The sequence below is a fragment of the Melopsittacus undulatus genome, chromosome 8 (genome assembly GCF_012275295.1).
Source record: "Melopsittacus undulatus isolate bMelUnd1 chromosome 8, bMelUnd1.mat.Z, whole genome shotgun sequence".
NCBI classification, from domain to species: domain Eukaryota; kingdom Metazoa; phylum Chordata; class Aves; order Psittaciformes; family Psittaculidae; genus Melopsittacus; species Melopsittacus undulatus.
Window position 1 is genome coordinate 45,575,278 of NC_047534.1, and position 15,939 is coordinate 45,591,216.

The 15,939-nt window shown below is 35.4% G+C and overlaps 1 protein-coding gene across 1 annotated transcript in view; it reads left to right on the forward strand.

The window, feature by feature from the left end:
- Nucleotides 1–15,939, forward strand: part of KCNH7 (potassium voltage-gated channel subfamily H member 7) — a 235,055-nt gene that overhangs the window by 185,670 nt on the left and 33,446 nt on the right. The window contains exons 8-9 of the mRNA XM_005152651.4: nt 6,497–6,896; nt 7,615–7,814. Of these exons, the coding sequence (XP_005152708.2) occupies nt 6,497–6,896; nt 7,615–7,814 (600 nt within the window). The remainder of the gene's footprint in view (nt 1–6,496; nt 6,897–7,614; nt 7,815–15,939) is intronic.

Consider the following 15,939-nt stretch of genomic DNA (forward strand, 5'->3'; position numbering starts at 1 on the left):
AAAATCAGCAAACCAAGCAAAATATGAACCATTCACTTTTCAAAGGACACAAACCCATTTCTTAAAAATAATGTTTTGCACATATTGACATAAGGGAAACAGACAGTTCTGTTGACCTTATGTGCATCTCATTAAATGAGAAAGGTGAAAAACTACAAATTAATCAGCAGTTGAGGATTTAGCACGAAAATTTACTGACTTTATTGTAAGTATCCATGTCACGATACAAAGAATATAAAAATGTTTTCATTTTAAAATGAATTCATTTTTATTGAAGTCATGTGCTGTGACAGCAAATATTTTTATGTCCACCCCAAAAGCCTGATCTGAATTCTGAGCATACTCTAGCTACCCTCATAGATTACATTTAAACTTCATTAAGTATGCCTTTGTAGGTCAGTATAAAACAAATGTCACATACCTACATGCACCTTGAGAGTCTTGTGAGCATATTTAGCCTTAAGAATTTCAGAATTAGCTTGAACATCAGTCATGCTTTTCTTAAAACTGTTTTCTTATATTTTATATAATGAGAATGTTTTCCTGTCTCCTGTACTTCTGAAGAATTATTATAATAATGTGGTCTAATTTGGCAGTCATAGAAATCAATAGTAACATTCTTAATGAGCTCACAATGTAAATGAGGAATCTGGAGAAACATGTAGGTAATAAAACACGGTAGATATAAGTTTTGTTAAGGAAATGCAATAAGAAGAGAGACAGTAACAAGGACAGAGGAAACATTAATAGTCTCCCAAAAGAGAACTTTTCTATTCAGAAGGTTACTAAAAAGCTTAGATATTCAAGGGGAATTTTATCACCTTTGCATTCATTATCGTAGTAGGTCTCAGTCTTTCTGCAGATTTTTTGTCTTTGGTTTTGATACTACAGACACATGAAAGACAAACATTTTGACAATTACACTGCTTCTAACTTGGACCACAGCATTCCTACTCAGGTGTGGTCTGCATCCCTTTCTGATCTCTGAGCACTCATCACTGCCAAAAATTGCATTCAGTGATTGGAAGTGTGGAACATCAAGAATTACAGCAGGGGCCAATTCCAAAGTTCATTAAAGGGATGCTCTTTTGATTTGACCCTGAACATCATTATTTCGCACCTCCCCTTGTTACAGATGTTAAGAGTAAAGTGCCAGGTGTTAAAATGCTGTTAAAGGGATAACTTTAACATAAGATAATGTTACAGATTAGTAGTAAACAAGTACATTCTGGCAGGTGAGTACACAAATACAGAAACGTGAAACTTGTAACAGCAATTATTGGACCATGAAATTATTTTTTCAGTATTGAAGGTGCAAGTAACTAAATTCTTTATTCCCACTAAACCTAACAAATGAGGTATCACTATCTGGAAAAACTAGTTTGCTTACCAAAGCAGCAATAAAACTATACAGATTATGACCAGTTCACCATGTCATCACGACTTCTCCCTCTCATTCAGGGTGTTAAATATGTCAGTCACTTTTTCTAAGCTGCTACTTACTACAGTTTTGTTTTGTACATTATTAACTATAATATTTCCCTTATGATCCCTTTTTGATAATTTAGCAAGAAGAAGCAAACTTGAAACTATTACAATGGAGCTTTTTTCATTTAATAGAATTTTTTCAGCCATAAGATTATCTTTTTTATGAAATAGGTCTTCTGTGTTGTCTGGAGATTCTTCAAATAAGATCCCCTATGAACAATTGTACTGCATAGTCTTTTTATTATACAATATAAGCTCCAAAGAGAGCTGCATGTGTGCTCACCCAGATTTAAAACACCTTAATACCAAACTGAGTCTGGAAAGGGCAGGAGATAATAATCCAAATACCACATGCAGCCCTATCTGAATGCTTCTATTTCAGCCATACTTTATCAGCCAAAGGAAAATAACAGAGTAAGACATTTAACTATCAAGTTTCTAAAATAAGGAATTAATATAATTTTAAATATTTTTTCTTACTTTAAGTAGACTCAACACAAAATTATCATGGCTGGTAGTAAACCATTCTCTTTTTTTGTGCATGCATTGTAAACGTTAAGTGGCATCCCTGATACTTGGGATAGACTTTTTACTTTCTGATCTTTTTAGTTTATTTTTAATCATTCTGCTCAGCTGAGGAGCCTAGTTTAGGTTTTAAACAAATAATAGTTGCAGTGGCTCAGATCCTTTAAGCACACAGATGAGATTCATGTACAAGTGGAATGTTGCTGAAGTTTACTAGATATTTTTTAAATATTATTTAAAATAATGTGCTTTTTAATGTATTGATCAGCTTTTAATTTCAAAGACAGGTACATTGAAGGGAAAAATCAGATGGATATATAGATAACCAGAGCTTCTTACCTTTCATCTAGAACCTACTGCAATAAAACATACAAATAAGTGATGGCAATAGCTTCAGCAAGAAAAACTTCATATTTATAGATTTATTAAATTGAGGCCAGAGAGAACGCTGTGCTGAAATTTGCTGAAAAGCATATGCCTTTCTCTGTTTTTACAAATAATAGCGATCAGAGCTATTTTACAGAGCTAAAAAGCCCATCAACAGGAAGAGTGATGCCTTAGAAAATAAAAAAAAAAATCATGATGTATATATCCAGCACAGTAACAAAATTTAAAAATGAATGTGTCTGCTATTCACAGGAATAAATAAAGAAATTAGATGGGATTTGGCTAAAATGAAGACATATAAATCAAAGTGCTCCTCTTACTTCTGATATCTTTTCTCCATTACACAGTGCATCTGCTAAAGCAAATTAAAAAAAAAAAAAAACTCATTTCTAGAATTGGAGATTGAACCTTATAGTCCTGACTGAATCTCCACTGCTAGAATCAGTACACTATCCCCTTTGAAATTAAAATATATTTGAAAATCAAGCTCAGAAAACATCTCAGGAAAGGATTAACATAGTTTCCTATACTCAGTTTAGCAATTCACTGGATGATGCAGCATTAGGGTAGAGTCTCTGGAAATTATTTTGGTGGCTGGCTAATATCAGAAAAGCGTTTAGTATCAACTTTTTCTTCCCTTAATTTTTTTTTCAAGATGAAGCAAAGAAGAACACCAGCACAGCTTGTGCAGGTAGTTGTTTGTAGACCATTTGGAAGTCCTTTATCAATAGCAGTTGAAGTACCAGTACCCTGCTGTAAATAAGAAGTTTGGGTTAGTTGTAATATTTTAGTTTAATTGCTATTTGTACTAACATTTTCAATATCATGATCCATACATCATAAAGATCTTCAACAATGACAGTGCTCAAAAGAGGCTGTTTAGGTAATGGAGCATAGACCAAAAGGCCAAGTTCTGGCAGGTATTAGAGATTTTTCCAAGAGAGAGAAAAGAGTTAACTATGGTTGAGGCTATAGTGCTCATATTTAATATGTTCATTTACAAGCTGTTAAAAATGTAGATGGTTTTAACATAAAATATAGGCAATAGGAAATTATTGAGAAACTGAGGACCTTACAATACCAAGAAACTGGAGATGAAATACTGTGTAAGGAAATACACATTAATGCATATTGGAAGAGACAGTTGAGCTACACATACAGATCAGGGGGATATTTGGTTTAAAAAAGAGACAAAACCAAGATGACACTATAGATTTATACATTAGCAAAAATGGATATCAAAGAAATTAAAAAAAAAAACAAACCTAAATTAAACCTAAGGATTTGGCCATCAGTGAGTATGTCATGACTCATAAATTGCTTTTTGCTCAGGCAGAATAATATTTATGCAGATAATTAATTAGGTGATACCAGCTCCCTCTCCCAGTCTGATACAATAATAACTTCTGAATTACACTCTGCAATCAGATAGACCGATGCCCTCCTCTTTCAAATCATGATGCAATCAATCAATTGCTGTCCATCAGAATAGGCCTCTGCTGTGGTCGTTTCATCATCAGGGCTTGAGATATTGAGGGTATAAACTAATCTCACTATTAAAAAAGAAGTCTAATCAGATAATAGGTGATTAAGAATACCTCCTTGTAATATATAAAGATTTTGTAAAATATATGTAAGTATGTATATTTACATATATATATATACTTAGAAAATGTAGTATCCATGAACTCGCATTTTCAGAAAGTAATTTGTTTCCATGGAAGAGAAAATAATTTATGAACTGTAACCTTTCTCAAGCTTCTAATTAGTACATCTGAATAATTATTCTAAAACAACTAAAGATGTGATTCTATCCATCAGCTTGCAGTATGGACTGATATGGGTCAGGCAAAGAATAAAGTCAAGGCCTTGAATTTTAGGAAAGCAAATTTCCAACTCTTGAAGGAGTAATTAGGACCCCCTGGGAAACTACCCTCAGAGACCAGGGACAAGGCAGCAGAACAGAGCTGGTAGAGCTTTAAGGTTTATTCTCATAGAGCATAAGAGCTTTCAATCCCCAGGTGTAAGAAATCAGGAAAGGAAAACAGCAGACTGGCATGGATCAGTTGAGACCTGATAGTCAAACTAAAGGGGCCTAAAAAAAACCCCAATACACTTCTTAATCCAGGACTCCCTCCTGTACTATAGGTAGAAAAAAATCAAAAGGTATTGAATGAACAAAGAGCAACTAGACAAACTCAAACTCAAAAAGGAAGCCTACAGAGGGTGTAGGAAGCAAGGACAGGTGGCCTGGGCAGTATACAGAGAAAATGCCCAAGCAGCTAGGGATCAAATTAAGAAAGCTAAAGCCCTGATAGAACTAAATATGCCCAAGGACATCAAAGGCAATGAAAAAAAGCTTCTATCCATACATCAGAGATAAAAAGAAGACTTACTGAAAATTCAGACCCCTCTGGAAAGAAATGAGTGACCTGGTTACCTGGGACATGGAGAAGGCTCAGTCTTCCCTGGCAAGAGCTCCAGCCACACTGCACAAGCCACAGAAGGCAAGGATAGTGACTGAGAGAATGAAGAACTGCCCACTGTAGGAGATGATCAGGTTTGAGAACATCTAAGGAACCTGAAGGTGCACAAGTCCATGGAACCCCATGAGATGCATCTTCAGGTTCTGAGGGAATTGCTGGATGAAGTGACTAAACCACTCTCCATCACATTTGAGAAGTCGTGGAAGTCCAGTGAAATTCCCTCTAACTGGAAAAGACAGAAATATAACACCTACTTTTAGAAAGGGAAAAAAGGAAGACTCAGGAAACTACAGGATGGTTAGTCTCACCATGGTGCCTGGCAAGATCATGGAGCACATCCTCCTGGAAGCTATGCTAAGTCATATAGAAAATGAGTTGACTGGTGACAGCCAACATGGCTTTAGTAAAGGCAAATCATGACTGACAAGTTCGGTGGCCTTCTATGATAGGATTACAGCACTGGTAGATAAAGGAAGAGTAACTGACATTATCTACCTGAATTTGTACAAGGCATTTGACAGAATGAATTGAGAGCAGCCCTGAGAAGCACTCTGGGGTGCTGGCTGACAAGTAGCTCAACATGTGTGCTTGCCACCCAGAAAGCCAACCATATCCTGGGATGCAATCAAAAGAAGTGTGATCAGCAGGTCAAGGGAGGTGATTCTCTTCCTCTACTCTGCTCTCATGAGACCCCACCTAGAGTACTATGTTCAGCTCTGAAGTCCCCAATATAAGAAGGACATGGAACTATTGAAGATGATCTTAAAGGCATAACAGAAAGCTGGATGCTCAGAAAGCTGCAAGCTCCAGGATGAAAGATGCTAAAAGCAAATTAATCTGAGGTCTGGAAACAGTAACTTTTCCATGATTTTCAGTTCACGGTGGTTCATCTCTTTTTACCTGTACAGAATGTTTGGACCATTACAAACAAGAATATTTGCAGAATAAGTTACTTTTTGGGACATTTCTGCCATATTGATTCTCTTTTATGACATTTGTGCCAGAGTATTGCAAGGAGTCTGTAAGTTAGGATCAAATATAGATATAGAATCATAGAATCAAAGAATCATAGAATGGTTTAGGTTGGAAAGGACCTTAAGATCACCTGGTTCCACGGGGAGGGATGCCTCACACCAGACCATGTCACCCAAGGCTCTGTCCAACCTAGCCTTGAACACTGCCAGGGATGGAACATTTACTTCACACAGCTTTGCTGAAGCATCATAAATTCTTTTTACCTACAAGGCCAGTCACATGATTATGAGTGGTTCCAATAACTTACTGACTTCATCATGCCAAAACATCATGAATCATTCAAGTCCATTAGAGTGGATCAAAGAGTCCAGATGAAGTGTAATATTGAAAATGAAAGAGTATTGAGCAGATAATGACAGCTTTAATATATATTATTTTAAAATGTGTGTTTCTTATTTTCCTCACTGTTTTTATACTGTAATTGATAGTTTAAAGAAAATTAAATGAAGATTACATTTAAATGGGTTAATCTACTGGTTTTGTTGATTCCCCAAAATCGTTTATTCATGCTGACTATGAATTTGCTACAGATAATTTGCTAACAGATAAAAACAATTTCTATTTTATTTTTACAGACAACAACTTTAATAGGTCTTCTGAAGACAGCTAGACTACTGCGTTTGGTGAGGGTAGCAAGGAAATTGGACAGATATTCAGAATATGGTGCTGCAGTTCTGATGCTCCTTATGTGCATATTTGCATTAATTGCACACTGGCTTGCTTGCATTTGGTATGCCATTGGAAATGTAGAAAGACCTTACCTGGCTCACAAGATTGGCTGGTTGGATTCTTTAGGAGAACAATTAGGAAAACATTACAATAAGAGTGATGCAAGCTCTGGACCATCCATCAAGGACAAGTATGTTACAGCACTTTATTTTACCTTCAGCAGTCTGACAAGTGTAGGATTTGGAAACGTGTCTCCAAACACCAACTCAGAGAAAATCTTTTCCATCTGTGTCATGTTGATTGGCTGTAAGTAGTTTTATTTTATTAATTTTTATCTTTTTTTTCTCAATGTTTGAGAAAACGACTTAACAATCTAATAAGTTTATAAAAATGCAGCCAGAAGGGCAAATTCCCAGGGAAAGCCACATTATATGCAAAATATGTTGTGACTCATGCCGTGTCAGGAAGTAGTCAAGTTGCTTGACTACTCAAAATCTGTTACCCAAACTGTCAGAAGTTTTGTGTTGTGTATCTGTCTGTAAGCAAATCCTATAGAGGGTAGGAAGCAGAGATCTGACTTGATTTAGCAAAGTATAGCCCAACAGTTTTTGGGTAATCAAGTTATATTTTGTCAATTTAAACTCTTATCCTATATATGTATGTTTAGCTTCTTAACCCTGCTTTTTGTTCTTAACTTGTACTTAATCTTAGTTCCTAGTTCTTAGTTCTACTGAAGTCCAAAAAATTAGATTAACCTAATTTACAACATTAAATTTAGGACTATAAATCTCCAAAGAGAAATATTATCAACCTGATTATGATTTAATATTCAAACTTCATCTGCTGAGTTAGTGCTAATACAATCAAATCAATAGAAAACCTCAGGTAAATCAATTCCACATCTCTGAAAATGTTAATAATCTCATCTAAGCTGTTTTATATACAAAGTAAATTAAAAAAACCTTGCATCCTCTGCAAAACCCAACAATAAGACTTAAGTAACTTTTGTTTCTGTTTAATCCAGCACTAATGTATGCTAGCATTTTTGGAAATGTATCTGCAATAATCCAGAGACTCTACTCGGGAACTGCACGCTATCACATGCAGATGCTGCGAGTAAAGGAGTTTATACGCTTTCATCAAATCCCCAACCCTCTACGGCAGCGACTTGAGGAATACTTCCAGCATGCATGGACATACACCAACGGCATTGACATGAACATGGTATGTTGTTCTGTTTTTCAGGCACAGATAATGAGGAATAGATAAATGCATCAGAATTTAGAAAGATTTTGCAAATCTTCATTATTTATGAGCTGTAAAAGTGCAAGCGTAAAAAGGTGGATATTAGCAATTATTGAAAATCAAGCCGTTACAAGTTTGACATCCAAACATTTAACTGTCTAGATTATTACAAACTGTATCAGAAATCTGAACTCTCACTGTGTGTAGGCCAGCTTGAGAAATGCATCTGACTAGTATAAGCTTAAGACAAGAAAAAAACATTATAAGTTTAGTTTCCAGTCATAGCTGTTCCAGAATTTTGCTTGCTCTTTGGCCTGATTTTCCACTTCCAGTATCAAACAAGAGTATCTTTGTTGGTGTCTACAGAGTTACTCTTCTATATACCCTGTGCAGATCTTTTTCAAAATACTATTGTGTAACTTAGAACAGGTATATTGGGGAGGGGCAGAAGAGAGGAGCAAGCATGTGGATTAGCTGCTCTTTTGCAAGTGAAAGAGTTTAACCATATGATAGTCTGGACAGAAGTTTGCTTGCATTCATAACTGCATAATTCTGTAGTTAAAGTCAACACAGTACCGCTAACCATTTAGCAATTCACAGAATCTCATTTCTAGGAAGTGGCAAGGAACAACCCTCATATTTTCTGTTCTTGATAAAAAAACCTGTAAACACTTCTTATATAAAAATATATTATGTGGCCAGCTAAAAAAGAATAACAACCTGCTAATGAGCAAAAATAAGCATCTCTATTTCTGGATGATTTTCTGACAACAGCAACATTTTTTCTGAAAAGTTGACATCGGTTTGAAGACGCTGAGAGCATTGTGCATCTTAAGGATCTGTGAATGTGTGTCTCTAGAGGGATGTTTTCCAGAGCTATTCTCAGTTATAGAGACTTTGCAAAGCTCTCCATAAAGCTGGCAAGAACAAGAAAATCTATACATTTTTGTGACAATTTAGCTAGAAATCAACCTCAAAAATTTTGACAGAAATTCAGACAGCTTCCATGTGGTATCTATACATATGTTTGTGAATGACTGTCAGAGTGGTATACTTTCATGCAGTGAGCAGAAACAGTGGTCTTGATTAAAAGCTTTTATAAAGCTGAATCACTGACAGCCTGACTGTTAATGGTTACCATTAAGTAAAGCAGATCTTAAAACTAAGACAGGAAGTTAAATATATTGGGCTTCACATCTCACTTCTGTGAGTGTCCCCTCCCGAGGGATATTATGCCCAGTGCAAGACAAGGATACTTGCACCCACCTCTGCTGGGGATTGGTGCAGTGGAAAGCAGCATCAGTAGCTTCATCCTGTGTGGCACTGAATGGCCCTAATTCCCTGTGATGGCAATGGGATTGTGGGGTACTCAGCACTTTGCAGGATCAGGCCCTTAAGCTGCAGGTGTGTGCCGCCTAAGCCTAAAGTAGCTTATGGAATTATTTCTGAAGATATTACAAAGTCATTTACACCATAACTAATTCATCACCACTAATGGATGTACTAAGAACACCTTTTTCGTATGAACTAGTAACTAAAACTTGATGCTGTCAGGTTAAATTTTGTGTAATGAAGGAATTGGTGTACTGGAAGTAGTCTTGGACTTGTAATAAATGTGAAATACTAACTAAATGGATTAAACAGCCCACATTCTGAAATTTGATTGTGAGGAAGTACAGAGGCTTTGTTTTAAATAAAATGTGAAAAAAAATCTAGTATCTTGCTTTGTTATATTTTATTTCTTATTCTTTTCACAATTCTATCCCTCAAATTTTATGGCAGTCAATCTTCTTTGAAAGTGAGTTGAATATACTACATTTAGTGCAAGGATAATATAAGAATTATGTGATATATGTTGTACTTATGAAAGATTTATCTCTTTCCTGTCTGCTTCATACCTAAATACATGGAATAACACCACCCACTGGTAAGAGCAGGAGGTATTTATATCAAATTTAATTCCAGTATAAAGTGTGGAGAATATCCATGTTATCTGTTGGGTTTAGAGCTTGTTCAGTGCTTTCTAATTTCAACTGTAACTTTTTGCATGATGAAGGGGTAGATAGCAAAGGGAAATAATCCAAGTAGAATCAGATGTGGGGCAAAATGGTCACTAAAAATTAGGCATTAAGAAATGCTAATCTAACCACATTTATTAATCACTGTTTTACCCCACAACTCAAATCATGCTTCTCTGCCCAAAAAAGGTCATGTGCATATTGGTTTGCATTAGATAGTTGCTCTGTAAGAATGCCACTCTGACAAAGTTGCCATGCTGATCATTCTGCATTTTCCTTTGCGTGAATGCTTTTACCTCAAAGCATATATGCATGTTAGCACAAGCAGCAATGAAGTTTTCTTGGCTATAAGCCATGTGCATATGAAATGGACTTGCATGTGGTGTTAATTTTGCATGAAATATTTGCATTTACACACGAAGGGGCTAATACTGTCCTCAGACAAATGTGTTTGACTCCTATTAATATTTACTGGGAGTTTTCTCAAATATCTGAAGGCAGAATTTGATCCAGTGTCTTTCTTTTTCATTTCATGACTAAAAACCAAATAAATATCAGAAACTCACTCCTCTTTCTCCTTTGAAATATGAAATGCACAAATAATTTACATTTTATATATATATGTACATGCAATGTATAACACACACATATATATATATTAGCGAATACATTTCAAAAGATGCTTTTAATTATCATTAGCAATCTAAGAATTCAGGATAAGTGGAAAAAAATAAACAAAACCAACCAAACAAAAGCTAAACAAAAATCAAAAAACCACACCACCCCCCCAAATAAACAAACCCCCCCAAAACAAACAAACAAGCAAAAAATCCAAACAACAACAACAAAAAAAAAACACCAAACCCCTGCCCCAAAAAAACCCTTATAAGCTCAGGAATTATACTGCACTAAGACTAAACTTGATTTCCTAAACAAAGTCCTATACTTTCTATTGAAAAACAGAAGATAATACTTTATGCTTGTTTGAAATGGCTGAACTTCAAATTAGCTTTAAAGATCTGCAGGTGAAATATGCCTAGAACATTGTTTATTTTTTCATTTGTTCCACTCTGCTTCATTTCTACATCTCTTTGATCATGTTTCATTGCAGAAAGCATTTTGATAAAAACAGTTCCATATTATTATGCGTGGACTGGATAAACAGGATTTGGGATTTATTTTAATCTGGATAAAAATCTTGAGTCTATAGAATAAACATTATTTAAATAATATCCCTGTGTTACACACTGGCAAAGTTAAATTAAAAAAAAAATTTACAGTGTATATTGTTTTGTGAAGGATGTCACCAGTCCCGAATATTCAAAGACATTACTCTTATTTTTAAACTATCCTGTTCTGTTTTTCCTAAACTCTCTCTGCCTTCTTTCCCCCATTCATTCCCATGTTGTCAGTCCAGCACTGATAATAGCATGCCTGTGATGCTTACCCTAAAAAGATTACATCTTTCAATGTTTGAGGTTAATTTTTAAGTTATGCATGTATTTCTACAGTCCTCACCCCTTTTTTCCATGGATCTTCTATGCATCTGAATAGCTTTATTGGTTTATTTTACCTTTAAAAAGAGTTCAAAGAAGTAAATAAGTGGGACAAGCTTTGGAAAGTGTTTAGCCAAATGTACATGTAATTAAAATTTTGGATGTAGGACAGATGCCTTTTTATTTTGGGTTTTACCTAGTGCCATGCAAGGAGAGAACAATTCAGAATTTTTATGTATAAATTTATGGAACCCTCTCCTGCAAGCATTCAAGCAAAATGTATGTGACCATCCAAGTGTATGTGACCATACACTTGGTCACAGTGATCATGCAAGTACAGCAGAGCACACACCTGTCTTGAAGCTTCAAAGCCAGCAATGCTACTGTGTCAAAGGGCAGGTTCACCTTTGCTTTGGTAAGGCTTCTTTTGTGAGAAACTGGCCACTGGTCACTGATGACACCACTACATTTGTTATTCTTGCTTTTCCTCACACTGTGACCAGTTCTTACGATGAAAACAGTTCCACCAAGAGAACTATCACCAGTAACAGCTTTGAACCAGAGAATTAGGAAACTACATTTAAAATTTCAAAAAGAAACAGCAGGATGAAGTTCCTTATACTATCAGAAGGTTAATCCAAATTAGAAGTGTTTGGAACAAAAGCAGTAGCAATTGGTTAAACAGAGGGAACATGAAATAATGGTGGAAAGTGGTACTTTAATTTGCTTATATGTCATAGTGGAAATTCTAAGACATACAAGACTATCAGAAAGTACCTCAGATATGGTTAGCGGTAAAGTCGTTCTTTCATTTTTTATTACAAAACCACTTATAAAACATGAATGCCTACATTTAATCAATTTACAGAAAAGAAGACCTCAGAAAAAAAAACAAATTTCAACAATGTCAATCTGTCTGCAATGTGATTACCATTACCAGTTACTCACTGAAATGTATTTTGTGGTCTAACATCTCAAAACCAAGAGCAAATTAACAATTTTCCAACTATCATTATGTTTTTGGAGAGGCACAGATCTGGTCAGCTTCTACAGACATTGAACTTTTCTGTTGATGAGGGACTCAACAGTCAAAGAAACTGAAATAATTTTCTGTCCTCCTCACCTAGCAATGTATCATATTTCAGAGATCACCTTTCAGATGTAAAAGAAATTGTATTACTCAGAAACTGTAATGAGGTTATAGATGAAGAATGTTCCACTGCAGCTCCAGTAATTTCAACATAAAAATGTCACAAAAATCAGTGTCATGGCAATGGCTGAAAGCAAGAGATCCTAATTCTTGATAAGGTTGTCAGGCTTCAAATGTCATTAAAGGCGAATTAGCTTATCATCACACACTGCTTCTCTCTCAGCTGTTGTAAAGACCTCCTTCATATTCTGAAAAATAAAAAAATTAACAAAAATCTGCAACATTTTTGTGTATGAAGAAGAGGAATCATCAGAAATAAATCTTATTTTGTGTGAAGCCCAAGAGCTGCTGGAGCAGAATTATTACCACTTGTGACTTTGTTCATTCTTTTCAAAATGATGAAAGCCCTTGGAAATGTTCTGGCCTGCTTATAGCAGTAGTTAATTTCTGTAACTAACTACCATAAAAATAGTAAATTCTAAATTCTTTCTACAAATGGAACTATGTTGAATTACAGAAACTTTTGGTCCAGGTGAAGATGTTATTAAAATCTGAGAAACAATTTTTTTGTAACAGAGCTAAATCTTACATTATTCTTTCCATCAGAGGGAGAAGCTACTGGGGGACAGAGATCCTAATTCAAAATCTATACGGTGCAATTTGTGCAGCTCATCTCAGATTATTGCAAAAATCAGGTGGTAGAAAGATGAAAGCTAAAGACAGGAGTTATTTGACCAAATACATGAATTATTATTAGTTAATTTCACTCGCCCTTACAGAACTAGAACAAACAAAATGTTAATTTTTAACATAAATCCCACTAAAGTGAATGATCCGTGATGTTTGCTCTCAGTAATTAGTTTAAAAATTATGCTCAGATTGTTTGAGAGCTTTGTTCAGCATTTAGTGATGCGAATTTCAACATATCCTGAGATCTGTACTATGCAGATGAGATCCAAATAGAGTTCAAGTATGTGTCTATGAGAGAAGGTATATTTATTCCTGCCTCTTTGTATCTTCAGCTGCTCGCTATATTTTTGCAGGGTTAGTTTTTGCATAGAAAAATTTTTCAAACCATTTCATGAGGAGAAATCAAAACAAGGCAGGAACAAGCAGATAAGGTAGGGAAGGACTAGAACTTCTTTTTGAGTTTATGCCATCTTAAATTGTCAGATTAATTTGAGAGTTTGTCTTTCCCTCTATATGCTGGATACTTGTCAACTATATATCAGTAAGTCTTACTGATTTAGGACAAGAAAATCTTAGTCAAATCTTAGTCAAAATGAGTTTCAACACACCCCAAACAGACCCACAATACACAAGAGCCCTCTTGTGATCTTTTCAGCGTCTTGGCTTTTAATGTTTGGCCCACTATATTTCAATAGAGAAAACGTATGACAATATTATGTGCAGAATTAAAAGATATCCTTGACTGACAGACTGCAGGGACTGGAGCATCTCTCCTACTACAAAAGACTGAGAGGCAGGACTGTTCAGCTTGAAGAAATGAAGGCTGGCAGAGGATCTCATCCACACAAACAAATACCTGAAGGGAGGGTGTAAAGAAGATGGAGCCAGGTTTTTGTTCAGTGGTACCTGGTGACAGGACCAGAGACAATGGGCACAAGCTTAAACAGGAGGTTCCATACAAACATCAGGAAACATTTTTTTACTGTGGGGACAACAGCATTGGCACAGGTTGCCCAGAGAGGGTGTGGAGTCTCTGCCCTTGGAGATTTTTAAAGGCCATCTGGACATCATCCTGGTATATCAGCTTTAGGTAGCCCTGCTTGAGCAGGAGTTATAAGCATAAGATGACTTCCAGAGGTCCCTTCCAACCTCAACGATTCTGTGATTTTGTTGGTATAGAACAAGGTATTTTCATTCTTGCTAATACCCTGATTTGCTTTGGATCAGATACTTTCTAAATATCTGCTGTGGACAGATGTCAATACCTGTTCCAGAACATAGGATAGAAGAATCTAAAAATTGTCATGAATCTTGTAATTTACCCAAACAAAACAAAGTGATCATTGCCCCAAATATTTGATACTTTTCTGAGGTTAGGATACATAGATGTCTCCAACTGACTTGTCACAAAGGTGTCTGATATATGTGAGTGAAACCTTGTCACCTTGAAAAGGAGAAGTTAATGAAGCTGGACTCCCTCTCCACTTATGAAAGACCACATTCTTCAAGGCAATGTGAATTATGTCCTAACTAAACTTCTATCACTTATTCCACGTAAAATGTTTTTCTGCTCTCTGAATGGCACTTTCCTCCTCTTTCATGCAAAGTAGATAAACTGTTGACAGGGGATAAATTTTATTCCAGACAGGAAGAGACAACTGAACTTGGACTTGATAACTACCAGTGAGAAACAACTGGAGTTTATGGTCACAGAATCATAACTGGGTTTCCTTTACTTCTGTTTTTCTTTCGGTTTGGGGTTTTTTGTGGGGGGGGGATGGGAGGATGAGGGTGAAGCTGATTTTATATTTTGTAACCTGTCTATTTTAGTAAACTTCTGTCTCTTGAATTATGCATGAGTTCTGATTCCAAAGATGAATCTAACCATGATAATCCAAGATTTTTCTCACCAGGGACCAGTGGAATCGCTATTAAGGAGATTCTGAATGTAACAACAGAAGCATGTTAGGAAAGAACAAAGCAATTGAAACCTGACCTGTATTCAAATGATTTATTAATTTTGTATTTCTTATTGACAATAATGTTATTAGAAGAGCAAGTCTAGCTCTATAATTTTCAAAATTTTATTGTGATTTTTTTTTATTTTTGCATTACCTAGCATGGTATTTGTGTAATTTCAAGATTATGATGACTTTCAGTTATTTAGAAAAGTGTATTTTAATTTTTTTCTTATCACATTAGAGTGGGACTTAAATGTCTTTAAATACTCATCTCACAACAACTGAAAATAAATGAAATGCAATATTTAGAATTTTATTACTTTGAACATTATATGATTTTGAACATTGGATGGTTTTCTAATATTTAGCATTGTCAGTATGTGTTTACAGAATATATTGATGGTGACTGCCACATTGTAAGAACTTTATTTTCAATACAATTGCTCCTTCTCTACACAGACAATCAAAGATATCCATGGGAATCAGATACTTGTTTATTAACACATGCTAAAAACTGATAAGTAAAAATTTTTTTCTCAAAGAAATTAAAATCTGAATACTGGGAATGTACTTTGGAGTCTTGGGTTGGCAAGAGATTGTCTGTACTGCACAACATAGTTTGAAAAAATCAAATACTGTATAATGTCAGCAGCTGGACTTGGATTAAACACCTAACTACAAACAATGTGCACGATATGGTAAGCTTCTTTTAGTAATGTTGTCTACAGGAATGCTTTAACAAATTTATTTTCAAATCAGATTCTTGCTTGCATTTCCAAACTTGCATTA